Source organism: Macaca thibetana, chromosome 16 (genome assembly GCF_024542745.1).
Source record: "Macaca thibetana thibetana isolate TM-01 chromosome 16, ASM2454274v1, whole genome shotgun sequence".
NCBI lineage: Eukaryota > Metazoa > Chordata > Mammalia > Primates > Cercopithecidae > Macaca > Macaca thibetana.
In genome coordinates, this window is record NC_065593.1 from 71,949,514 (window position 1) to 71,977,174 (window position 27,661).

General features: G+C 40.9%; 1 protein-coding gene and 1 non-coding gene across 5 annotated transcripts; both read right to left on the reverse strand.

Annotated features, from left to right (window-relative positions):
- Positions 1 to 27,028, reverse strand: NOL11 (nucleolar protein 11). Of its 4 annotated transcripts, XM_050762429.1 has the most exons (18): positions 26,758 to 27,028; positions 25,066 to 25,179; positions 24,891 to 24,947; positions 23,063 to 23,211; positions 21,954 to 22,011; positions 20,364 to 20,508; positions 17,767 to 17,955; positions 10,739 to 10,815; positions 8,861 to 8,984; positions 8,145 to 8,233; positions 7,772 to 7,846; positions 7,227 to 7,411; positions 6,947 to 7,072; positions 6,567 to 6,797; positions 5,911 to 5,989; positions 5,302 to 5,394; positions 618 to 725; positions 1 to 459 (listed from the first exon to the last, which is right to left on the reverse strand). In XM_050762429.1, exons 1-18 carry the CDS (start codon positions 26,896 to 26,898, stop codon positions 343 to 345), a joined length of 2,157 nt encoding a protein of 718 aa, XP_050618386.1. In that variant the 5' UTR covers positions 26,899 to 27,028; the 3' UTR covers positions 1 to 342. The 4 variants fall into 4 exon arrangements, with proteins under 4 accessions (XP_050618386.1, XP_050618387.1, XP_050618390.1 ...); XM_050762430.1 differs by lacking the exon at positions 7,772 to 7,846; XM_050762432.1 differs by lacking the exons at positions 1 to 459; positions 618 to 725; positions 5,302 to 5,394 and having other exon boundaries at positions 5,911 to 5,969.
- On the reverse strand, positions 3,401 to 3,531 carry LOC126940046 (small nucleolar RNA SNORA38). Its single transcript, XR_007720571.1, has one exon. It is a non-coding gene; the product is annotated as a small nucleolar RNA SNORA38 (small nucleolar RNA).
- Positions 27,029 to 27,661: the final 633 nt, after the last annotated feature.

Here is a 27,661-nt window from a genome sequence, read left to right on the forward strand (position 1 = left end):
TCACTGCTTCAATGGTTGTTTTTTATTAAAAGAAAAACAATTCAAAACACATAAGAAATTAGACTTTTATCAATACACAAATAATTTTACTTAAAATCAACCCAGCTACATATTTTTAAAAAATTGCAGAACCTCTCCGCACCAATGTCCACAACCTAGAATAGGTTCGTGTGAAACCTGTAGTCCTACCCCGGAGCATCAGTAAGTGATGGTCCAGGTACTCACTGACACGTTTCTCCTGACACCGAGATGGTCGCAAACATAACACAGTTCTTGCCTGGATGAAGCAAGAGTTCACATAAAAGAGCTTTATAAAATGTCTATGAAGGAGAGTTGGTAATATCAGAAGAGCTCCAGCACTTCAATTGAATATAATCCTCTATTATTCTTTTCTTGATTTAATTTCTGTAGCTCCCGAAAACTTACTTCAATCTTGTTGAGCTCGGAATAAACAGATATCTAAAGAAAAAAGTTTCAGAGTAACTTTTACCATAATGTCTACATAGAAACAAATCTTCCATGACTATTAGTAAGTAAGGACAAATTTTAAGAATAAATTGTAATTCAGGTGATACTTAGGTACAAATAAAATCAGTGTATATCAAATAATCACAAACCTGAGATTTTACAAGCTTGTAAAGATTTATCAGTAGCCTCTTTGCTTCTGGCATCATTACTACAACAGTAAAATTTGCATCCAGAAGTAGACATATCCAATCCATAATCTGAAAATGAATAGGAAAAGGAAAGTTAAGATTTTAAATTTAACTTCAGGTTAATTCACTTTACCAAGTCCATAAATATATCAAACAGTTATGAGAAAAATAAGTCTTTATAAATAAAATCTGAACATTTTAATTTAGAGATGGAGGAATTTCTACGAAATATAAAAAGGCTCGTTTCTGGCTTTTAAAACATCTATTTTAATTAAGAAAATATTTTAGAGACGGGAATCTTGCTATGTCACCCAGGCTGGAGTAGGAATGCAGTGGCACAACTCATAGCTCACTGGAGCCCCCAAACACCTGGGCTGGAGTCCTGCCTCAGCCTCCCAGAGTAGCTGCAATCATCCAGAGCTGTTGGGATTACAGACGCACCACAATACCTGGCTAATTTTTAACAATTTTTGTAGAGATGGGGTTTTGCCTTATTGCCAAGCTGGTCTTGAACTCCTGGCCTCAAGCAATCCTCCAACCTCAGACTCCCAAAGTGCTAAGATTACAGGCTTGAGACACCGCGCCTGGCCAGTAGTTGCCTTTTTATTTTTAAAAATTTTAGTTTTTAGTTTCGATAATTTTCAGTTACAAAACAAAATAACCACTCATCTTCTATTCTGCAAGATACATTTTTCCCCAAGGACAAGGTGTTGTGTATTATAGATGAGCTACCATAAACTGGAATTATTACTAAGCATTTTTAAAAGTTTCTTATGTAGTCCTACATCTTCCAATGGTGTAGTTAACGTGCAACTATCAAAGCACCCAGGAAACTGGTTATCCATTTGGGAGGGGGAGCTGATCCCTATGGAACTCCTTATTCCAGATTAAATTCTATATGTATCAAAGAGTTAAACACAAGAAATAAAACCATGTAGTAGGGAAAGCTGGTGACTATTTTCATAATCTTAGAGTGGGAAGGGCCTTAAACATAACATAAGCCATAAAGAAGTCATACAGGAAAAGTTTAATTAATTTTAATAGCATGAAAGTGTCTGTCAAAAATTATACTAGAGAATAAAAAGACAAATAACTTACAATGCATTTGATAGAAAAAGGCTAATTTCCTTAATATAAAAGGAACTTCTTATAAACCAAAAGACAGGAAATGCAATAAATATATGGACAAAGAACCCGACTAGGCAGATTCACAAAAACAAATATAAATGGACAAGAAATGGTTCCCTTCTCTCATTATCAAAGAAATGCAAATTAAAATGAAGTAACACCTGTTACCCATCTGATTGGCAAAGAGTAAGTTTGACAAAACTGGGTGTCAGTAAGAATGTGAAAAAGAATGCTTCAGACCTTGCTGGTGGTAGCTGTCACAACTCTTCAGAAAGTCTGGCATTTTGAAAACTAAAAATGCATGTACCATTTCATCCAGTAATTTCTCTTGTGGGAATTTATTCAACAGGCATTCTCATAAATATACAAGAATATCTGTATAAAGATGCCCACTGAAGATTTACGACAGCAAAAAATGGTAAACAATTTAAATGTCCATCAATAGAGGAATGATAGATACATTAATTTATATTTGTAAAATGAAATAGTATGCATTGGTTAAAAGGAATGAGGCAGATGTATGTCTATTGGTCCAAGAAATGTCTGATACAGTGCTGAGTGGGCTGGGTGCAGTGGCTCACACCTGTAATCCCAGCACTTTGCGAGGCTGAGGCGGGTGGATCATCTTGAGGTCGGGAGATTGAGACCAGCCTGGCCAACATGGTGAAATCCTGTCTCTACTAAAAGCACAAAAACTAGCTGGGCGTGGTGGTGGGGACCTATAATCCCAGCTACTCAGGAGGCTGAGGCAGGGGAATCGCTTGAACTTGGGAGGCAGAGATTGCAGTAAGCCAAGATCATACCACTGCACTCCAGTCTGGGTGACAGAGCAAGGCTCTGTCTCAAAAAAACCAAAAACAAAAACAGAAACAAAAAAAGCAAAAAACTACTTAAAAATTTAACTTATTTTTAGGCCAAGTAAGTGTCTCATCCCTGTAATCCATATGCTTTGGGAGGCCAAGGCAGGAGTTAAGCCCAGCAGTTTGAGACCAGCCTGGGCAACATAGAAGTCCCTGTCTCTACAAGAAAATTTAAAATAAAAAAACTGTATTTTGGCCGGTTGTGGTGGCTTACACTTGTAATCCTAGCACTTTGGGAGGCTGAGATGGGCAGATCACCTGAGGTCAGGAGTTTGAGATGACCCTGGTCAATATGGTAAAACCCCATCTCTACTAGAAACACAAAAATTAGCCGAGCGTGGTGGTGCATGCCTGTAATCCCAGCTACTTGGGAGGCTGAGGCAGGAGAATCGCTTGAACCCGGGAGGCAGAGGTTGCAGTGAGCTGAGACTGTGCCACTGCATTCTAGCCTGAGACAGAGCGAGACTCCATCTCAAAAAAGGAAAAAAAATTGTATTTTCATGTGGTGTGGTGGCATGCACCTGCAGTCCCAACTACTTGGGAGGCTAAGCGGGGAGGACTGCTTCAGGGCAGGATTCATGTCTGCACCAAACTATGATTCCCACTGCACTCCAGTGTGGTTGACTGAGTGAGATCTTGCCTTCTTGAAAAGGAAAAAAAAAAAAAGTTATTTTTTAAATGAAGAAGAGCCAATTTAAGTGTTTAAAAATCCTTTGTTAGAATAACATATTACCAAGCCAAAACAATTTATTGCTTCTATGTGGGAAGGTTGATCTTGAGCCTGCGGGGAGCAAGCTGGCCCCAGATTTCTCCAAGTCCACATTTCTTTGCCTCCAATTCTTACATGTCCAAAGACAAGGAACTATAGACATGCCTTTGTAGGAGGGTAAATACATTATTTTTAAATGTTTCTTACTGTTTTTTAAATAACTATTTTTTTTTTTGAGATAGAGTTTCACTCTTGTCGCCCAGGTTGGAGTGCAGTGGTGCCAACTGGGCTCACCGCAAGCTCTGCCTCCTAGGTTCAACTGATTCTCCTGCCTCAGCCTCCCAAGTAGCTGGGATTACAGGCATTTACCACCACACCCGGCTAATTTTGTATTTTTAGTAGAGACGGGGTGTCTCCATGTTGGTCAGGCTAGTCACTAACTCCCGACCTCAGGTGATCTGCCCACCTTGGCTTCTCAAAGTGTTGGGATTACAGGCATGAGCCACCGTGCCCAGCATAAGTATTTTTTTTTTTTTTTTCTGAGACAGAGTCGAGCCACCGTGCCCAGCATAAGTATTTTTTTTTTTTTTTCTGAGACAGAGTCGAGCCACCATGCCCAGCATAAGTATTTTTTTTTTTTTTTCCTGAGACAGAGTCTCACTCTGTCCCCAGGGTTGGAGTATAGTAGCACAATCTTGGCTCACTGCAACCTCTGTCTCCCTACTTCAAACGATTCTCCTGCCTCAGCTTCCCGAATAGCTGGGACTACCAGTGCTTGCCACCACGTCCAGCTAATTTTTGTATTTTTAGCAGAGACGGGGTTTCACCATGTTGGCCAAGATGGTGTCAATCTCTTGACCTCGTGATCCGCCCGCCTTGGCCTCCCAAAGTGCTGGGATTACAAGCGTGAGCCACCGCGCCTGGCCTATAAGTATTATTATTATTATTATTTTTTGAGACAGAGTCTCGCTCTGTCACCCAGGCTGGAGTGCAGTGGCGTGATCTCAGCTCACTGCAAACTCTGCCTCCCAGGTTCACGCCATTCTCCTGCCTCAGCCTCCCGAGTAGCTGGGACTACAGGCACCCGCCACCTCGCCCGGCTAATTTTTGTATTTTAAGTAAAGACGGGGTTTCACCGTGTTAGCCAGGATGGTCTTGATCTCTTGACCTTGTGATCCGCCTGCCTCATCCTCCCAAAGTGCTGGGATTACAGGCGTGAGCCAGCGCACCCGGCCAGTATTATTTTTAAAGAGGGACCACCATGGGATTCTCTGGGAATATTTTTTCACTAACCTTTATTCTCTTATTCCTTTTTTTTTTTTTTTTTTTGAGATGGAGTTTTGCTCTTGTTGCCCAGACTGGAGTGCAGTGGCACGATCTCGGCTCACTACAACCTCTACCTCCTGGGTTCAAGCAGTTCTCCTGCCTCAGCCTCCCAAGTATCTGGGATTACAGGCATGCATCACCGTGCCTGGCTGATTCTGTGTTTTAAGTAGAGATGGCGTTTCACCATGTTGGCCCAGCTGGTCTCAAACTCCTGACCTCAAGTAATCCTCCTGCCTCGGCCTCCCAAAGTGCTGGGATTACAGGTGTGAGTCACCAGGCCCTGCCTATTCTCTTAGTCTTAAGAGATTATTAAGGGGGCAACTTATATTATCAGCTCCTTCCTGTTGTCTCCCATCAAGGCTAAGGAAATTCTTGGAAAAGGGTCATAATGAAGAATCAGGAATTTAAGATAAATTAAAATTCTGTGGTGTAGAATTATGGATCTAGAAATCTATTAAATGAGAGACTCCCCATTTCTAACTGCAGTGGTTTGGTTTTATGAGGGAAGAGATTCTTATGGCCTAGGAAACAAGAAGAATGAATGCAGGTGCTGACCTTGAATACAACTTTTTTTTTTACGAATTTTTCCCAGCACCAAATCAAAGTAAAAACATAATCTCACCTGGTTCAAGGTAGGTGGGTGTATTCCAGGAAGAGTCATAGTAGCATTTTCGCTACACTTCAGATACAGGAAATACAAATACTTGAGAAACAGCTGGGTGGAAAAACAATGGACAATTTATCACTTTGATAGAAAAAATTTATCTTATTATATAAACCCATCACGAAGACTGAAAAAAATGTTCAATTTAACTATACATCAAACAAATACACCAGACATCTGGAGACACAAAAATGAATAAAATGCAGTTCCTCCCATTAATGAGGAGCTCATCTGGTTTGGGGGTAGTGGTGGTGATGAGCTCATTGTTTGTAAATAATAGGTAGAGAAGACAGAACCCTTCTCTCAGCAATTCTTTTTAGTGTTTATTCATGTATAACTTAGGAAGCTTAACTTGGCCTTCAAGTTTGGCACAAGGAATATGCCATGGTCTATCACCCTAGAATCGCTCGAGTTTTCTCAGCACAATTTTTTGCCATGAGAGCTGGGCAACCTCTTATTCACATGAAAGAATCTGATAACCTTTAGAATGCCCTAACAGCTGGTTAGAGTTAAATAGCAAAGTTTAAACCAGAAGTAAAATTCTATACAACTTGTATGAACACTTACTGTGATATGCTGTGCTGGGATGTCTTTCAAATAAGGCAGAAGAAATGTTTCGCTATATGCTGAATGAAGAATTGCATTACTTAGGACTAAAGGAAAATCTTACTTCAATAAATAGAAGCTATTCTATTGAACTTATGAGTAACTTCCTTCCTCAATGTTAGTTTTCTAAATTTATACAAAAGTTTTACGTCTCTAAAAGACCTCTATGGCCAAACACTCTCCTAATCATCGGAGATCATGTGGAATACTTTAATTGGTATTTATTCAGAATACTGATCTTCAGAATTGATAGAGCTTCTGTGTTAGTATAGCTGCTGCTGCTGCTTCTTTTTTTTAAAACTGATGTAGAGATGGGGGTCTAGCCATGTTGCCCAGTCTGGTCTCGGACTCCTGGGCTCAGACAGTTCTCCCACCTTGGCCTCCCAAAGTGCTGGGACTACAGGCATGAGCCACCATGCCCAGCCTAGTTAAATTAAACAGGTTTAAGTAAACCTTACTTAATGTAGCATTGAACATAATCTATTTTCAAACAGAAACAAAACACAATTGGAAAAGGAAAGAAAAACCTTACATTACTGAGTTACTCCTTATTATTGCTTGGCATATAACTATACCCTATAAAGAGAAACAGACGGATGCTCTATGTCAAAGGATACAGTAGAGCTGCTCTTTTTGGTACCACAGGGCATGAAGTGCTCTCCTTTGTTTTGTCCTGAGGCTTTTTATTTAACTCTTGATCACAGTTACTGCATTTATCTTCTTCAGGACTGAAGCCATTTTGGAGAATTTCAGTTTGCTCTTCCATTTTCTCATCATGCACAGAATTACTATAGTCAAAAACTGACTCCATACTGACATCTGTTTCTTGAAGACTGTCATCACCAATGCTACAATGTTAATTGAAAGCAAGAGGTTAATCCTTATCACCAAACTTTTGGGAAAAATTTCATTTCCTAAGCATCAAAATTTTGGAAATCAAACAATGTAACAGATTATAAATGTAATGAAGAAAAAGGACCACTGGAGTCTAACTTACCTCAAGAAAATTTTTAAGCAAGCACAGGTGACTGATTCAGGAATGTCAGGGAACTGTTGTAGACAGAGTTGTAACAACTGTACATCTTTCTTTATTAAGGCAATCTCCATTAAGTCGGGGCACAAACTAAGACAAAAAAATCTGAATCACTATTACATATTAAGAAAAATCTCAACTGCAGATCATTTATAAGCCTTTTCAGAGTTCCAGAAGATTAGAACTATAAAAAACAAGGTCAGAAGAGTTATGCACGTACAGTGTGGTACACACAAACAGCTACCTGTAAGAAAGCACATGCGTTTGGATAAGCTGCACCAGACAGTTCCGGGGATAAAATGACGGTTCTGCTTTACACCTTTCCAGAAGTCCTGTTACTGTGTCCCCAATGACAGTATGAAAGTCAGGTGTCTGCTTCAGAGCCAAAAATTTCCGTACTTCTACTTCAATGTGTTTTTCTGAATCTTCCTGAAAGGGCAGAATTCAAGAATTCAGTTTGGCACATTAACGAATGTCACTCCGAACTTGAAAGTTTCCTAGCACAACATTTTCTCAAATGACTAACAGTTTTCATGCATTCCTGCAAAGCTGAAGCTGACACTGCAAAGTTAAATGAGAAAGAGAGAAGACTAACACCATATCAATCTCATGAGGTGATAGCGAGCATCAAAGAAGCCAAAATATTGGATCAACTCTGACACCCTTAAGATACTACACAGATGTTAGCTATAGCTATCGCTATCAAGATGATCATAACAATAAGACAGAATAGAGATTAGATGTGATTTCTTTGAAACACTTGAGTTGTTTTTCATATTATTTATTTACCATTATGGTTGACAAAAGTTGTTTGGATGGTGGAACCTCTGGCTGTAAACTCACTTCAATTTTTCGTCTCCTTAACTGGAATTAAGTAAACCGATTAGGATCACAAAACAATGTAAGAGATCCAATATACATTTAGAGGGCTATGAAACACTCCAAAGCACACTTTTGCTCTCATCAAAAACTTTTAAAAGTAAATATAACTAATAGACAACTTGGGGCATTTCTGGATAAAGAATGTGAGGTTACTGGGTTCAAGCCTCAAACTGTCCTCAAAGCTATAAGAGTTGTAAGGATATGATTCATTAAAATAATTCAGTCTTTTTCTGTTTTTCAACATTTGCACTAACATTTCAATTTCAACTACGAAACTTACAATTCTTCTTGACTGCTCTGAGTTTTGGAATCCAAGTCCACATCCTTGAGGTGTTTCCCAGTTTACAAAACGGGGCATGACATGAGTTCCTAAGAAAATGCAAAATGCACAATTTCTGGAATGTTTCGACTTACTGATTTTTGCCCAACTAAACAATTAAAAAAAAAAAACACTCCTACAATTTAAGAGAGGCTTTAAAAGTCCGTGTAATTCTACTGATAACCTCAGATAAGTAAACCATAACACAGTAAAAAGGCTGTATGTCCAACAACATGAAGCTAACAGATGAGGCCATCAGTAAACAAGGGAGGACGGAGGTATTACTGATTTTGTTTAGGAGTTCTCCCATTGCCCCAAAAGTCAGAAGAACACTGGCATTCAAAACAGTATAGCTCTTCAGCTTGCAGTAGAACCTGCAATTTGGACTGTTCACAAGTTTCAAACTTTTTGTTTTTCCTTTTTCTGTGGAGAACAGGGTCTATGTTGCCCAGGCTGGTCTTGAAGTCCTGGGCTCAAGCTATCCTCCCACCTCTGCCTCCTTAAGTGCTGGGATTACAGGGATGAGACACCGTGCCCAGCCTGTTCACAAGTTTCAATAAACAGTGGTAAATTTCAAAATTAAAAACAAGCTTTACAAATAGAAGGCTGTGGTAATCTATATGAAACTAGAGGTTAATAAAATGGTTTGTATTAATAAAACAAGCATAAGTTTCTACCTGGATCTTGACCATGTTTGAGTTTTCCAAGAGCACCTGCTAATGATGACACTTCACACTTGTATGGAATCACAGTCAGAGATTTTCCATGTAGCATAAATAAATTTTCTCCATAATACCAGAGCTACAAAAAAGTTATCAAAAACATAAGCAAAGTTTTTTCTCTTCTAAGGTCTGACTCAATAAAGCCTTATCACTTACTGTATAAGCTCTCAGTATTAAAAACAAGGCAAAGCAAGCAACTTCCCAGAATAATTTTCTTTCTTTTTTTTTTTTTTTTGAGACGGAGTCTTGCTCTGTCGCCCGGGCTGGAGTGCAATGGCCGGATCTCAGCTCACTGCAACCTCTGCCTCCCGGGTTTACGCCATTCTCCTGCCTCAGCCTCTTAAGTGACTGGGACTACAGGCGCCCGCCACCACGCCCGGCTAATTTGTTGTATTTTTTAGTAGAGACAGGATTTCACCGTGTTAGCCAGGTTGGTCTCGATCTCCTGACCTCGTGATCCGCCCGTCTCGGCCTCCCAAAGTGCTGGGATTACAGGCTTGAGCCACCGCGCCCGGCCCCAGAATAATTTTCTATGTAGAACTTATTAAATAGGCTCTTATTTTTGCTCAAGTCTGAATGAAGCATAATTTAAATACTTTCAACTCAGAAGAATCTAATCAACATACACATTTTAAAAACCTCAATTGTTTAAAATTAATGTGGTCACTATTATACATCTATTAACATAATAACTACCAAGGCTACTATAGCATGGGCAAACTTCTAATGCACTAAATTTACAAACCAGAATTTAACACCTTATATCTTATGATTGTAAAAATAAGACAGGTATGTGAAAAAAAGTCTGACGGAACAAGGAAATATTTGTAATAATAAATAATAAAATGATAAAATAAAATAAGTTGTAACAAAAAAGTGTGAGTTTATTCACAATAAAAAATTGTGAATAATTTTGTTAAAATTACTTGTTTACATATAAATTATAATTAAATTGTATGCTGAGAAACCTTGTCTCTTTATCCTCAAATTAAAACTACCAAAACATCCTATTGCCTTGATTTACATTTTATTTGTATATGAATATTCACTCACTAAGTAACTAAAACTTACTGTGCACCTTGGTAAGCACTGAAAATACACGGGAGAAAAAAACTCACCAGGAACCCTGCCTTAGGAAGTGCACAGTCTTCCCAGCTTCCATTTTAATTCTTTTAAGTATTTTTATGTAATTTCATGGTAACATTTAACACATAATCTAAAAGACCAGTTTATTAGGAAAAGTAACAGCTTGAGGGTATAGTTCAAAATACATAAGTAAAAAGACAAAACCAAAGAGCAGCTAAAAACAAAAGCTGTTAAATAGCCAATTGTTCTGGCAATAATTTAGAATTTTGGAAGTGATTTCAACAATAACCAAACTAAACATAATCCCTCAGGTAAAAAATAATTCTTAATTTGATCAATAACTGCCAAGCTATTTACTTATTTATTTACAGAGATGGGATCACACTGTGTTGTCCAGGCTGGACTGTAGCAGCTCTTCACAGGCACAATCATACAGCACTGCAGCCTTGAACTCCTGGGCTCGAAAGATATTCCTGCCTCAATCTCCTCAGTAGCAGGGACTACAGATACACACCACCACACCTGGTGTGAAAAGCTGCCAAAATATTTAGGTCCGAAGAGATCTCTTCCCTTACAGCATATTTACTAGGCACAAAAATAACTACATTTCTGAAGCAGGAGGATCACTTGAGCCCAAGGGTAAAAGACCAGCCTGGGCAACACAGTGAGGTCCCATCTCAAAACAAAACAAAGCAAAACACAACAAAATAACTAAATCAGAGAAAGTACTTAAGTGAAAAAACTTACTTGACCACTGGTCCCTTGTGGTAACTCTTTTGAAGTCTGTAGTGTTTGAAATTTTATGTTCCATACAGAGAGGCATTCTATAAAATAAGACATAAATTCAGAAAGAGTCCCAAATATAAATATATGATCTTTTGGGGAAGGGGGGAGTTATAGTTAAATATATACATTTTACTTTATTTAGTATAGAAATGTATTATGAAGACAGTGATTGCCACAGGAGCTGGAAGAAATGAGAGCTCCTGGTAAGAAGCAGCCTGGAAAGGCCGGGCGCAGTGGTTCACGCCTGTAATCCCATCATTTTGGGAGCCTGAAGCAGGCGGATCACGAGGTCAGGAGATCGAGACTATCCTGGCTAACACGGTGAAACTCCGTCTCTACTAAAAATACAAAATTAGCCGGGTGTGGTGGTGTGCATCTGTAGTCCCAGCTACTCGGGAGGCTGAGGCAGGAGAATGGCATGAACCTGGAAGGCAGAGCTTGCAGTGAGTGGAGATCGTGCCACTGCACTGCATCCTGGGCGACACAGCGAGACTCCATCTCAAAAACAAAAAACAAAAAACAAAAAACAAAGAAGCAGCCTGGAAAGGTGAGCCCTGAGGAAGGGAGGGCTTTATGAATCAGGAATAACAATGAAAAACAACCAACAAAGAAAAGCCCAAGACCAGATGGCTTCACTGGTAAATTCTACAAATTTAAAAATTAACACTAATCTTCCCAAACTCTTTCAAAATATAAAAGAGCAGGAAATACTTCCTAAACTCACTCAGGCTTTTGGATGCTCTGATACCAAAGCCAGACAAAGACACTACACAAAAAAACTACAGAGCAATAACCCCATGAGTATAGATGCAAAAAGAAAATCCTCATCAAAATACCAACAGACCAAATCCAAGGGGAATCCATGACCAAGAGGGATTGATTCCAGGGATGAAAGGGTAGTTAACAGAAGAAAACCAATCAGTGTAGCATGTACATCAACAGAACAAAGGGAATAACCATATGATCACCTCAGCTGACACAAGGCATTGTAGAATCTCTTTCATAAAAAAAAAAAAAAAAAAAAACAACAACAAAAAAACAAAAAAAAAAACCTCAGAAAGCTAGGAAAGAAGAAGGAGCTTTCTTAACATGATAAAGGGCATCTATGAAAAACCCACAATTACCTTCAGTCAACAGTGAAAGACTAAATGCTTTCCCCCTAAGATAAGCCAAAAGACAAGGGTGCCTGCTCTGCCCTCTTCACCACTGCTATTCTACACAACTATCATTACACTGAGTGGTTAAAAACTGAAAACTATCCCCCTAAAATAAGGAACAAGAGAAGGAGGCTTATTTTTACCACTGCTATTCAAGTTCTAGCCAAAATAATTAGGCAAGAAGAAGAAAAACAAAAATCCAATTTTTGTTTGTTTTGAGACAGTCTTACTCTGTCCCCCAAGCTGGAGTGCAGTGGCACGATCTCTGTTCACTGCAACCTACCTCCTGGGTTCAAGTGATTCTCCTGCCTCAGCCTTCCAGTAGCTGGGACTACAGGTGCATGCCACCACACCCGGTTAATTTTTGTATTTTTAGTAGAGACGGGGATGTCACCATGATGGCCAGGTTGGTCTCGAACTCCTGACCTCAGGTGATCCACCCATCTCAGCCTCCCAAAGTGCTGAGATTACAGGTATGAGCCACCACGCCCAGCCAAAAATCCAAATTCAAATGGAGGTAAAACTAACTCTATTCACAGATGACATGATCCTGTATAGAGAAGAATCCACAGGAAAAGATTAGCATTAATAAACAAATTCAGCAAGGTTGCAGGGTACAAGATCAACATACAAAAATCAGATGCTTCTATATACTAAAAACAAAAAGCAAATCAAGAAAAAAAATTCCGGCTGTGCATGGTGGCTCATGCCGGTAATCCTAGCACTTTGGGAGGCTGAGACAGGCGTATTGCCTGAGCTCAGGAGTTGGCGACCAGCCTGGGCAACACAGCGAAACCTCGTCTTTACTAACATATAAAAAATTAGCCAGGCGTGGCAGCATGCACCTGTAGTCCCAGCTGCTCGGGAGGCTGAGGCAGGAGAAATGCTTGAACCTGGGAGGCAGAGGTTGCAGTGAGCCAAGATCACGCTACAACACTCCAGCCCTGTGACAGAGTAAGACTCCATCTCTAAAAATAAAAATAAAAAAGAGAAAAATAATACCATGTATATTAGCATCCAAAAGAATAAAATACCTAGGAATAATTTTTTTTTTTCAGACGGAGTCTTGCTCTTATTGCCCAGGCTGGAGTGCAGTGGCGCGATCTTGGCTCACCGCAACCTCCACCTCTCGGGTTCAAGTGATTCTCCTGCCTCAGCCCCTGCCCCCACCAAGTAGCTAGGATTATAGGCGTGTGCCGCCACACCCGGCTAATTCTGTAGTTTCTTTCAATAAAGAAGGTGTTTCTCCACGTTGGTCAGGCTGGTCTGGAACTCCTGACCTCGGGTGATCTGCCCACCTTGGCCTCCCAAAGTGCTGGGATTACAGGTGTGATTACTGCGCCCGGCCCCTAGGAACAAATTTAACCAAGAAAGTGAAAGCATTGTACACTAAAAGTTATAAAACATTGCTGAATGGAATTAAAGAAGACATAAACAAATAGAGACATCCTGTGTTCAGCAATTGGAAGACTTAATATTAAGATGGCAATACTGCACAAAGCAACCTACAGGCTCAGTTCAATCTCAATCAAAATTCCAACAGTCTTTTTTGCAGAAATGGAAAAGCCAATCTTCAAAATCACATGGAATAATTGCAATTATTCCGTTGGCCTAAACAGCAAAAACAAACTTGAAAAAGAAGAACAAGGCTGGAGAGCTCATACTTCCTGATTTCCAAACTGCTTATAAAGTTAACAGTAATCAAAACAGTGCGGTACTGGCCCAGTGTAACAGACTGAGAGTCATCTAGGGCCAAATGATTTTTCAACAAAGGTGCCAGGACCACTGTGGTGCTGGGACAACTGGAGAGCCACATGCAAAGGAACAAAGTTAGTCCCTTATTTTACACTATACACAAAAATAACTCAAAATGAATCAACAACCTAAATATAAGAGCTAAAACCAAACATTCTTTGAAGAAAACGTGGGGATCCGTCTTTATGACCTTGGATTTGGCTATGGATTCTGGGATGTAGAACCAAAAGCACAAGCAACCAAAGAAAAATAAAAATTGGACTTCATGAAAATTAAAACTTTTGTGCACGAAGGGACATTATCAACAAAGTGAAGACAACCTATGGAATGGCAGAAAATATTTGGAAATCATATGTCTGATAAGGGTATAGTATCTAGAATATATAAAGAACGCTTAGAATTCAACAACAAAACGACAACCTAATTTAAAAATAGGCAAAGGACTCATATAGACAATTCTCCAAAGAAGACACATAAATAGACAATGAGCATATGAAAAAATGTTCAACACCCTTAGTCATTAGGGAAATGCAAATCAAAACAGAAATGAAGTACTATCTCAAACCCACTAGAATGGCCAGAATCCAAATTATGGAAAAACAGCCACATGTGAGCAAGAACACAGGGAAACTGGAACCACTGTACAATGCTGGTGGGAATGTAAAATGGTTTAGCCACTGTGAAATTCGGCACTTCTTCAAAAAGTTAAACACAATCAATAACGAAGAGAATAACTAAAATGCTTGCAAAGCAAAGCAATGACAAATGCTTGAAGTAATGGGTACCCCATTTACCCTAATGTGATTATTATGCATTGCATGTCTGTATCAAAATATCTCATGTGTCCCTTAAATACATACACCTATTATGTACCCATAAACATTAAAAAATGAAAAGCTAAACATGGAATTAACATATGACCTAGTAATTCCCCTGCTAGGTATATATCCCAAAGAATTAAAAACTGGTACACAGTGGGGCCGGTGGCTCATGCCTGTAATCCCAGCACTTTGGGAGGCCAAGGCGGGCGGATCACGAGGTCAGGAGATCGAGACCATCCTGGCTACCACGGTGAAACTCCGTCTCTACTAAAAACACAAAAAATTAGCCAGGTGTGGTGGCTGGCGCCTGTAGTCCCAGCTACTCAGGAGGCTGAGACAGGACAATGGCGTGAACCCGGGAAGTGGAGCTTGCAGTGAGCCCAGATCACACTACTGTACTCTAGCCTGGGCAACAGAGTGAGACTCTGTCTTAAACAACAACAACAACAACAACAAACCGGTACACAAATACATGCACACCAATGTTCACAGCGTTATTCACAATAACCAAACGGTGGAAACAGCTGAAATATTCATGAATGAACAGATAACAAACTGTGTTATATATATACAATGGAATATTACTCTGCCACGAAAAGGAATGAAACACTGATACATGCAACAATGTGGATGAACCTCAAAAACATTTGGCCAGCCAGATGTGGTGGCTCTTGCCTGTAATCCCAACACTTTCAGAGGCTGAGGCAGGAGGAGCTCATAGCAAGACCTCAGTGCTACTAAAAACTAAATACAAAAACAAAAATTAGGCTAAGTCTAAGTCAAAGAAGCCAGACACAAAAAGTATTGTATGATTTCATTTACACAAAATATCCCAAAAAGGTAAATCCACAGAAGAATGCAGATTGGTGGTTGCCGGGGTAGTGGACAGAGGAGAATGAGGAGCAACTGCTTAATGGGTCCAGAGGTTCCTTTGACATGATGAAAATGTTTTAAAACTAGACAGAAGTTGGCCAGGTGCAATGGCTCACGCCTGTAATCTTAGCACTCTGGGAGGCCGGCGTAGGTGGATCACTTGAGGTCAGGAGTTCGAGACCAGCCTGGCCAACATGGTGAAACCCTGTCTCTACTAAAAATACAAAAAAATTAGCCGGGTGTGGTGGTGGGCGCCTGTAGTCCCAGCTTCTAGGGAGGCTGAGGCAGGAGAATGGCATGAACCCGGGAGGCAGCGGAGCTTGCAGTGAGTGGAGATTGCGCCACTGCCCTCCAGCCTGGGCAACAGAGTGAAACTCCGTCTCCAAAAAAAAAGAAAGAAAAAAATTAGCAAAGTGTGGTGGCACATGCCTGTAATCCCAGTTACTTGGGAGCCTGAGGCAGGAGAATCGCTTGAACCTGGGACACAGAGGTTGCAGTGAGCCAAGATCCTGCCATTGCACTCCAGCCTGGGCAACAAGACTAAAACTCTAAAAAAAAAAAAAAAAAAAAAAAAGACCTAGACAGAAGTAGATGCACAACAAATACCAGTGACTTGTTCACTTTAATTTTTCGTCTATAAGGGCCTACCAAAAATTAAAGATAAATGAAAGTAAAAAATGAAAAAAGAAATGAAAGAGCATTAAAAATTTTAAAAAACAAAATGATTAATTTTATGTTATATGAATTTCATCTTAATTTAAAAAAGCAGAATAGATGTTCATGTCTGGCAATAGGAGAGTGATGAAGCACACTGTGGGGCCGCCCTTCAGTGAAATATTATGCAGCTATTCAAAAAGCAAGGAAGATTAAAAAATAATATGATATGGAAAGATCTCTGAGAGATCTTGGCCAGGTGAATAAACAAGGTACACAACTGTTATGTATTGTGTGCTAGCATACATAGGAAGAGGGGAAAAACCCTTAAGTAGTAGTATTTCCTCATATATGGACCAATAAAACCACAGAAAGGGACGCAGAAAACTCTATAGTAGCTAGTGGGGTTTTTTGGCAGGGAGGTAGAGCAGGAATAAGAGAGGAAGATGGGAGGAGAGAGAGGAGAAGCACAGCTTAGTGAAGTGGTGAAGAGTCAGGACTTAAGAGCAGCAGGGTACATGGCTTAACAGAGTTCACCTGTTCGGGCTGAATCCTAGTTCCACTACTTAGTTACCTCATACCTCAGTTTCCTGTTTTGTAAAGGGGAATGGTAACAACTTTATTTCCACCCATATGGTTGTTAGAGGAGTAAATGATACAAATAATGAGATAATCTTAGTAAAGTGCCAGGCACATGGTAAAATTACACTATAACCAAGAGCTCCTGCCTTTTTTTTTTTTTTTTTTTGAGACAGAGTCTCACTCTGTTGACCAGGTTGAGTGCATAGTGCAATCTCGGCTCACCGCAACCTCCATCTCCCGAGTTTGTGCGTCAACAAGCCCAGCTAATTTTTTGTATTTTCAGTGGAGACATGGAGTTTCACCATGTTGGCCAAGCTGGTCTCGAACTCCTGGCTTCAAGCAATCTGCCCGTCTCAGCCTCCCAAAGTGCTGGGATTACAGGCGTGAGCTACTGCACCCAGCCTTGCTCCTATCTTAATAATAAGCAGGAGAAACAGAACAAAGTACACAGGTGAGGATGGGCGTATCAAGTGTGTGGTCAATAGAGAGCCTCGCCTGAATAAAACTGAGGGTTCTTGCTCAGAATTTGGGAGAATAGGTTGGAAAAGGTGGGTCTGGGCTATGAAGGGACTTATGCTAAACGACAGAGTCTGAGTTTTCTAGTGAAGGCTGGGGTCTGCGATCCTGTACTGGCAAGGAGCAATCGTGTTCTTCATGACTGACTAGGAAGTCTGGAGTGGAGTTGGTGGGTAAGGAGGCAAGGTGGTGATGAGAATCCTGTTCAGAAGTCACGGAGATCAAAGGTACACTATTAGTTCCCACATTTCAAGGTGTACATGTCCAGTCGATTTCCATGCTGTGAAATGTTGCCAAGAATCCAATCCTCAAACGCAAGGCTTACTAATGTTGCAAATGCCTGCAGGCTAGTATGATGGTGACTAGTATATTCACCATTTTTATTTATTTATGACATTATAATTATGAGCATGGTGGTGATACCAAGAAGTGTTTTTGAAAGATTAATCAATGCAAAATAAAAATAAAAAACCAATTCAAGAAGAATTGGGAAGGTACAAAAAAATTAAGTATGCTGATAAAGAGAATGAATTAGTCTGGGTAATAACAAAATGAAAAAGAAAAGAAGAGTGAAAGGTACACTGTGAAGGAAACATACAAAGGCCTTCGTAATGAACTGGATGTCAGTTACCCTTAGAAGCTGCTTGCGGACTTCCTAGGACTGCGATGTGATCCTGATCCAGGGCAGTGAGTGCAACTCCATTTCGAGTGTTACCAGATACAACAGCCTTGAGCAGCAGTGATCTAACTAAGGTCTGATTTTTTTCTGGGTCAGTTGGACGTATTGGTATCAAGGTTTCATATATACAACCATCAGAGCCTGTTGGAAATAAGCATTTGTTGCTGGTTATTGAAGGATATTTCTATATCTAGTATAGGTAAATGTACTAGATTGTTTATAATATTTTACCAATTTGATAAAAGAGCCAACCAGAAAAATAAACAATCCCCTCACAGTGCTTTCTCTTAAAGAATACTACAAATTTAAACTGGGGAAAGGAGTATTATCAAGAAAAATCTTAGTAAGAAATGTAACAGTCAAGAAAAACTGTAAATATCTGCAATAACAAAATATTGAGGGGGACTGCCAAGAATATAGATCATCTAGTCCCTAAAAGGATATATCCCTCATTAGAAAGTAATTAGCATCTGGTCTAGACATTACATTTCTTTTTTGTTTGTTTTTGTGAGACAGGATCTCACTCTGTGACCCAAGACCATATTGCAGTGGTGTGATCATGCTCACTGTAGCTTGAACCTACTGGGCTCAAGTGATCTATCTTTCCACGTCAGACTCCCAAATAGCTGGGACTACAGGTGCACACACCTCACACAGCTAATTAAAAAAAATTTTCTTTTAGAGATAGAGTCTTGCTATGTTGCCCAGGCTGGTCTCCAACTCCTGGGCTCAAGCAATCCTCCTGCCTCAGTCTCCCAAAGTGCTGGGATTACAGGTGTGAGGCACTGTGCTTAGTCTATTATAATTCTTCCTATCTAATCACCCTGAAAATCTTATGAAATTGCTCTTTCTTGTGGTCCAACTGAATTTTGGCAGTTTCATGTGGTTCTACCTATTGTTTTTTTTGTTGTTGTTGTTGTTTTTGAGACGGAGTCTTGCTCTGTCGCCCAGGCTGGAGTGCAGTGGCCTGATCTCAGCTCACTGCAAGCTCCACCTCCCAGGTTTACGCCATTCTCCTGCCTCAGCCTCCCAAGTAGCTGGGACTACCTACCGTTACATAAAGATTTATATGACCCTTTGGTTCACACTTCCTCCCTTCAAAGTTCATTAAGCTAAACATTAAGTACATTCCAATAACCCCCAAGATATGAAAATGACAGAAGCCTTTTAAAAAATAGCCACTGAAAACATTTGCACACTGAAAAACTTCACAAAGATTTTTAATTGTGATAATATGGAAATGTTTCCTATGTATTGCTCTTGTTTATTTCTCCTTCACTTTCTCAGAACAACTTCAAAAGCAGCCATAAAGGGTGGAGGGCAGAGGGTACTACAAAGACTTTTTTTTCCTTCCCCGCCCTAGAGGCCTAAGACTGGGGTTATACTTTAGACCATTTCATAAAGGTAGACTCTAAGGCATTACAATCTATAATAAAAAGCAAGTGGCATGGGCCAAAGCTGCTGTTAGTCTCCTTTTGCCCATCTGTCTCAGTCACTATTCAAGGAAGGGCACACTAAATCTAATGGTTGGAAAAAAGGAGCAGAGGGGCCATTCAATGCCAAGCATAGACAGTTTATGGTTCACTAACTACACTCTCAAAGAATCTGGGCCTTATCAGCTAAAAGGTGATGTTCTTTTTCATTGGTATTAATATTGTTACTTATTGCTTATGATAATTTTTTTTTTTTTCCGCTGAGACGGAGTCTTGCTCTGTCCCCCAGGCGGAAGTGCAGTGGAGCGATCTTGGCTTAATGCAAGCTCCGCCTACTGGGTTCACGCCATTCTCCTGCCCAGCCTCCCGAGTAGCTGGAACTACAGGCGCCCTCTACCACGCCCAGCTAATTTTTTGTATTTTTAGTAGAGATGGGGTTTCACTGTGTTAGCCAGGATGGTCTCGATCTCCTGACCTCGTGATCCACCCACCTCGGCCTCCCAAAGTGTTGGGATTACAGGCACGAGCCACCACGCCCGGCCAGCTTATGGTGAATTTTGACAAAGCAATGTTAGAAAAGGATGCTATACCTAAAGTACTTCAATAGGCCCTCAAAACACAGGATCGCTGATTTAATGCATGGCCAGACATGCAAAGTACAAAAGGCAAATGCATGGGCCGGACAAGGTGGCTCACGCCTGTAATCCCAGCACTTTGGGAGGCCAAGGCGGGCAGATTACCTGAGGTCAGGAGTTTGAGACCAGCCTGGCCAACATGGTGAAACCCTGTCTCTACTAAAAATACAAAAATTAGCTGAATGTGGTGGTGGGCGCCTGTAATCCCAGCTACTCAGGAGGCTGAAGCAGGAGAATTGTTTGAGTCCGGGAGGCAGAGGCTGCAGTGAGCAGAGGTTGTGCCACTACACTCCAGCCTGGGCGACAGAGCGAGACTCCATCTCAAAAAAAAAGAAAAAAAAAGTGAAGGCATGAATGCTGTAAGGAAGCACAAAAATGGCTGTAACTGAATGCTTCACAAAGTCTAAGATTCAAAAACAGACATTATCCGATAACATTCCTCTATTTATAATCTCTGAAAGTTCAAAGAAAGAAAACTTACTTAATGACATCAAAGAGATGAATTTCCGATCTACAGATGCAGTAAAACTCTCTATAACAGAGTTTTCATCTTGTCCAAGTAAGAGTGTATATTTGGTTAAGATACGTGAGTTAAACATTTGCACGTAAGCAAAGTAATTTCCATGCTGCAAAAAAAAAAGGTTATTTTATAAATATTCCCATTTCAACCAAGTATTTTAACATATGTCAAAACCAGAAGTTGTCACCCCATTCTAATTACATCAATGAGTACTTAAAAACATCTTATCCAATTAAATTTATTTGTTTGTTTTGAGACAGGGTCTTGCTCTGTGGCCCAGGCTGGACTACCGTGGTGTGATCTCGGCTCATTGCAACCTCCACCTCCTAGGCTCACACAATCCTCCCACCTTGGCCTCCCGAATATCTGGGAATACAGGTGTGCGTTGTCATGCTCCAGTATTTTTTTTTTTTTAATAGAGATGAGGTCACCACACCCAGCCTTAAATTTAAAAGGTTATAAAAAAGTTACAGGCTGGACGTGGTGGTTCATGCCTCTAATCCCAGCACTTTGGGAGGCCGAGGTGGGTAGATCACAAGGTCAGGAGCTCGAGACCAGCCTGACCAATATGGTAAAACCCCGTCTCTACTAAAAATACAAAAATTAGCCAGGCGTGGTGGCGGGCGCCTGTAGTCCCAGCTACTTGGGAAGCTGAGGCAGGAGAATCACTTGAACCCGGGAGGTGGAGGTTGCAGTGAGCTGAGATCGTGCCACTGCACTCCAGCCTGGGTGACAGAACAACACTCCGTCTCAAAACAAAATAAAAAATAAAAAGTAAAAAAAAATTAGAGATATTCTGAGAGAATAAGGAGTCCCATTTTAATTCAAAAAATAATGGTTTTGCACCGGGCATAGTGGCTCACGCCTGTAATCCTAGCACTCTGGGAGGTTGAGGTGGGCGGATCGCCTGCGGTCGGGAGTTCAAGACCAGCCTGACCAACATGGAGAAACCCCATTTCTACAAAAAATACAAAATTAGTCGGGCGTGGTGGTGCATGCCTGTAATCCCAGCTACCAGGGAGGCTGAGGCAGAAGAATCACTTGAACCCGGGAGGAGGAGGTTGTAGTGAGCCGAGATCGCGCCATTGCACTCCAGGCTGGGCAACAAGAGCAACAGGAGTGAAACTCTGTCTCAAAAAATAAATAAATAAATAAATAAATAAATAAATAAATAAATAAATGGTTTTGAAATTTCACAGCTGGGCTCAATGGCTCACACCTGTAATCCCAGGACTTTGAAAGGCCAAGGCAGGAGGATCCCTTGAGCCCAAGGAGTTTGAGACCAGCCTGGGCAACACAGTGAGACCCTGTCTCTACAAAAAATAAAACATAAGCCGGGATGATAGTGCATGCCTGTGGTCCCAGCTACTCGGCAACTCGGCAGGCTGAGGTGGGAGGATTGCTTGAGCCAGGAGGTTGAGGCTGCAGTGAACCATCATGGCACCACTGCTCTCAAGCCTGGGTGACAGGGCAAGATCCTATCTCTAAAAAAAAATTTTTTTTTAAAAAGAAATTTCACAAAATGGGCCAGGAATTGAAGATACCACTTACCTTTTCAGTAATAAAAATTAAAACAGGATGCCTGAATACTATGAAAAATTTTGTCCATCTACAAAAAAAAAAAAAGAAAAAAGAAAAATTATATAATGCAAAAATCACCAGCTGGGAGACACATATCAATCAAAATTTAATCAATGTTTTCATTAAATATTTTTTAGAACCAGAGAGACATCAGAGAACACTTAATTTGGCGTTTTGAAACATACCACAAGGAATACGTGTTTGTCAAATGCGGCTCTGGATTAAATGCAGGTTGTTGAACTCCCCAGATGATAATGTGAATTTTAAAGTTCCAAGAGGGGAGATGCAGTGCTTCCCAAAATTAAATTGACTCCCCTACCTCATTTTTTTCAGAGTTACTTTTGGGACTCATGTTCTGAGGAAAACATTAAGATCTCAATACAGAGGAAGCTGAGGCATAGTTATTGGCTGCACAGTTTGTGGCAAAGCGGCAACTAGAGCTCAAATCCTCCAAAGATTTCCCTCAAAACAGTTGCTCACACCTTAGAGGTATTCATCAGGTCAGTCTAATCTATAACTCGTTACTGTCCATGTTGTAAGTACCAGTCTGAACTCTGACTTTTAAAAATGAGTTTCTACCAGGTAGACCTGGAGAAAACAAGTCAATGAACAGGAAATGTGATGAAATAAAGAGGATCAGAAAGACGTGAAATCATGAAGTGTCCTTCTATCCCTTGATGAGTCATTTTTCCAGTTTTATTTCAGAATCTGGGAATGCAGAGGTCTTAACACACACCATGATTTCACTAACACGATACACTTTTAGCCAGGCAACAAGGATGGGAGCTTGGTAGTCAGGGCAATATGACAGAAACAAAAAGATTTTGGTCTTTTGGGATAACCCATTTCATCCTCAGATAAATGAGTATCCATTTCTGTCAAGACCTCATATGACTCTATGGTTTCTTCAATCATCATGCCCAGAGGCTTTTTGGGACCTTATTTTTAGTCAATGTTTTATAAGTGACTTTTAATTAGGTTACTTTCATTATATTTATAACCAATACTTTTGAACAAGGCAAAAAAATGTTCAGTGCATTTTTATTTTGATAAATTTACTTACAAGTACTGGTACTTACTTAATCACTTCTTCATCAGAGATAACAGTTTCAATTTTCTGCTGGGGGTCTGCAAGCAAGGCCTCTAAACCACGAACAGCACCCTCCTTGAAGAGCACCAAGGGTTCTGTCCCTTGCACTGAAAGTATCCTATATACTTCAGCTGACAACTGGAAGAACATACAAAATTTTAATTTTTATTCTAAAACAGTGTATACCTAATATAATAAGATAATGATATTTAGAGAAGGCTTTTTTTTTTTTTGAGATGGAGTCTCGCTCTGTCGCCCAGGTTGGAGTGCAGTGGGGCGATCTCGGCTTACTGCAAGCTCCGCCTCCCGGGTTCACGCCATTCTCCTCCCTCAACCTCCTAAGTACCTGGGACTACAGGCGCCTGCCACCACGCCCGGGTAATTTTTTTGTATTTTTAGTAGAGAAGGGGTTTCACCGTGTTAGCCAGGATGGTCTCAATCTCCTGACCTCATGATCTGCCCTCTCGGCCTCCCAAAGTGCTGTGATTACAGGCGTGAGCCACCGTGCCCGGCCGCGGAGGCTTCTTTTTAAGTGACTGCTTTGTTTTCATTTTGATTTAGTTTTGCTTTGTAACTATGTATGGTTCCAAAATCTAATCTACAACACAAACACATTTAGACTTTTTCTCTTATCCTCTCTACCTAGTCCCAACTTTAATCTGTAAGTTCATTTTTGGTTTATCCATTGTGACTACTAGAGGTTAGACTAAAACCTGGGTTTCTTAAAAATGGGGAAGATACAAATAAGCCATTCATGCAGAGGTACATGCAATTCTGATGTTAGATAAGAACTGATGCCACAATTAAAACTACAGCCCGCAATTCCAGAAAAAGAAGTTAACACTGTGTGTGAGGAAAACAACAACAAATAAACCCCCACTGTTTAAAATTCAGGATTATGTTAAGAATTTCAAGGTAAATGAAAAAACTGGAGCCAGGGAACAGCTTGAGCCACCGCGCCCGGCCTGTGAGCCACTTCTAAAATGTGCCAATTATATTTAGACATTTAGAACTGAAAGAACTTTCAAGATTAACCTAGTTTAAGATACTCATTTTATAAGTAAGAAAAAATGCACACACTCTAGGTCATTAGTAGAACATACACAGCTAGTCATGTTTTGATTTGATTTTTTACTGTATTATATGCCACTCTTAAAAATGTACAATACGCCGGGCGCGGTGGCTCAAGCCTGTAATCCCAGCACTTTGGGAGGCCGAGGCGGGCGGATCACGAGGTCAGGAGATCAACACCATCCTGACTAACACGGTGAAACCCCGTCTCTACTAAAAAATACAAAAAAACTAGCCGGGCGAGGTGGCGGGCGCCTGTAGTCCCAGCTACTCGGGAGGCTGAGGCAGGAGAATGGCGTAAACCTGGGAGGCAGAGCTTGCAGTGAGCTGAGATCCGGCCACTGCACTCCAGCCTGGGCGACAGAGCGAGACTCTTGTCTCAAAAAATAAAAAAATAAAAATAAATAAATAAATAAAAATGTACGATACATGAAACTTGCAGGGTCTACCTATTCTAAGAAAAGGTACAGGAAGTTCATTTTGTGCTCACAAAAGACATACTCCAAACATCCAAACTCATGGAAATAAGTGTAAATTTCTCATTCATGAATTATATAAATCCTCATCTCCTTAACTCATGGAGACATGTTACCAAGATACACTGTAAGGTAATTAGAATGAAAACCTGATTAGGACCTTATGCTTATTTTCCCAGAAGTATTAAAATAAATAACACATACTTTATTATAAATGATTCTAATTCACCAATAAGTTAAATAAATATGTTGGAAAATTCAAAGACTTACTGTAGCTTTAAACACTTTATCCAGGTTTACATCTTCATTATTCCATATTCTTAAAACCTTAAATCAAAACATACTAGTTAAAAACTATTCTATTCTCCATTTACATATAATAAAAACAAATAGTTAATAATCAACATTTATGTTGTATATATTATATAAAAGTTTTAAAACTCACCTTATTATCGTGTACAACAATATACTCTCTAGTTTGAAAGTTGCACACAGCTGGACATGTTATAATTTGACCTTGTTTCACTGACCAGCTCCCCAAGGGTTTCTGATCAGAAACCTAATGAAATTAAGATAAATACAATATTAAGTCAAATATTAAAAGCAATTAAATTTATAATCAATAAAAGTAACCATTAAAATGACAGCATTTAAAAAATTTACTGGCTAGTTGCAGTGGCTCACGCCTGTAATCCCAGCACTTTGAGAGGTCAAGGTGGGCGAATCACAAGGTCAAGAGTTCAAGACCAGCCTGACCAACATGGTGAAGCCCTGTCTCTACCAAAAATACAAAAATTAGCCAGGCGTGGTGGCGCGCGCCTGTAACCCCAGTTATTCGGGAGGCTGAGGCAGGAGAATCGCTTGAACCCAGGAGGCAGAAGTTGCAGTGAGCCAAGATCGCGCCACGGCGCTCCATCCACCTCGGCCTCCCAAAGCTCTGGAATTACAAGCACACGCCACCGAGTCCGGCTAATTTTTGTATTTTTAGTAGAGACAGTAGTTCGCCATTTTGGCCTGGCTGGTCTCGAACTCCTGAACCTCAGGTGACCCACCCACCTCGGCCTCGCAAAGTTCTGGGATTACAGGCGTGAGCCACCGCGCCGGCCAAAACTTTAAAAGGGTAGTTAAAATGAAAATATAACTATGTTCCTAAATAAGTAAATAAACAGCCCTTGGTTAAAAAACAATAGTACATTTAAAATTGATTATATTAGGCCTCTGAATAGAGGCATGGGAAGTTATGCCTTTAAACAGGGGCATGGGAAATTAAGTAGACATCTGGGATCATGTCTATCCAATTCCAATCAGTCGCTGTATTCCTATGTAGGAACTGCAAAACTGCAAACGTACTTGACAGCCCAAGTAAAACCCAAGAGTCAGCAGAGTCAAAACAGTACAGGGAGCTGTTGGCAACCTGTTCTCGAAACGTCAAAGCAGATAGCTAACTTCTTTAAAACATAGAAAACTATGTTCAGCAGCCCAGATAAAAGTAACTGCTTTCCATGCGACCACCAAAAGCAAGCTTAGAAAGTGTTCTCTATCAGGCTTTAGGCTGAAATGGGGGCAGGACTTGCAGATTTTCCTGGGACTCAACTCCAGGATTCACAGCGTGAACCAGAGATGCCAACAGACAAGCCACTTGGAGTCAAGATTCTTACCGAGCTATCAAGAAAGTCCCTTACCCTCTAAAATTGTCCCTCCCTACAAAGACAGGGGTGTGAAGTGTAGACACAGGGCTAAACCACTATTCCCACTCTTGTCAGTGTCATCCTATCCCGCCCAAACAATCTCCGTTCCATCCTCCCGCGGGCAGCTAGGACGATAAAGACCCCAGGAGGGAATCTTAGCAATACCATCTCCGCCAGTTCCGAAGCAAAAGCACAGGTTCTTTTTCTTTTCCGAGTCTAACCCACGTGCACTCAGACGGTCTGCCCTTGCAAGTCGGAAATATGCCTTTACAGGAAGGCAAGCAAGCCAGATTCTAGACCTCACTCAGCGTTCCCGACAGGCCCAGCCGGCTGTCTGTTAAGCCTTCTCCACGATCTCTTTCTGAAGCTGTGAGAAACTCGAGCTCGAGCTCCGCGCTCAGAAAGGGGCGAGAAGGCAGTCGGGGCGCTCCCAATCCTACTGCCTTCACCTTATAGAGGATGACTGTCCTGCCGCTGTCTGTCACTAGAAACTGGTCTGTTTTGTCGCTCTGCTCCACGCCTAGGAGTCCTTCAGGCCCGGCGCTCAGGACCACCGAAGACAACGTGAATTCTTCCTCCAGCGCTGCCATTTTGAGCAAACCTAAGTACGGCCGCGCTCCCTCCCGGCAGGCCTCGCGCTTTCTCTCGCGAGAATGAACGGGCCTGAGCGGGAGAGTGTTTGCCAAACCACGAACCTGCTCTCGCAGCCTGCGACCCCTGGCGGGCGGAAGGAGCGAGCGTGACTGTGAATTCAGCCAGGTGGGCGGGGCCGGCTTGCGCCAGACTCCGCCTCCAGAGAGCACGCCTCCCCGAGTCCCGGATGTACTCCGGGAAGGGATAGAGTAGGCGCGGAAGTGTTGCTTACTGGGTTCTGAATCGGCTGCGTGCCCTTCTAGGTGGGGTTTTGTGAGACTGTGGGATGGGTCTGCGGAGTTGTCGAATATAAATAAACTAGATTTTTTTTTTTTTTAAATTCTAAGGGAACTCCCCAGGAATTCCTCCCACGGCCTTGTGGAACTATCTGCCAAAGAAAAAATATTTATCTCTGTAGGTAAACGCCCAATAACGTGCTGTTCCTACGTGAAATGCTTAATTCCTACCAAGTTTCTTGGAACCCTGTAGAGATCTCCAGTCTCTTCAGTCTTTCAGGCCTTCTGAGTTCTCTGACTCCCCTTCTCTTAGCCCCAGTGGGGAAAGTCTTTCCTCAGCTCACAGGAAATTCAAACTAGTTTGATGAAGGTGAAGTTGAAGGTCCCCTGTGCGATTTTTGGCAAGGTTTTTATTTCCGAGAGAAATCTATGTTTCTAAGATAAGCATGGCAGATTAAATCAATAATGTTAAATAAATAAATAA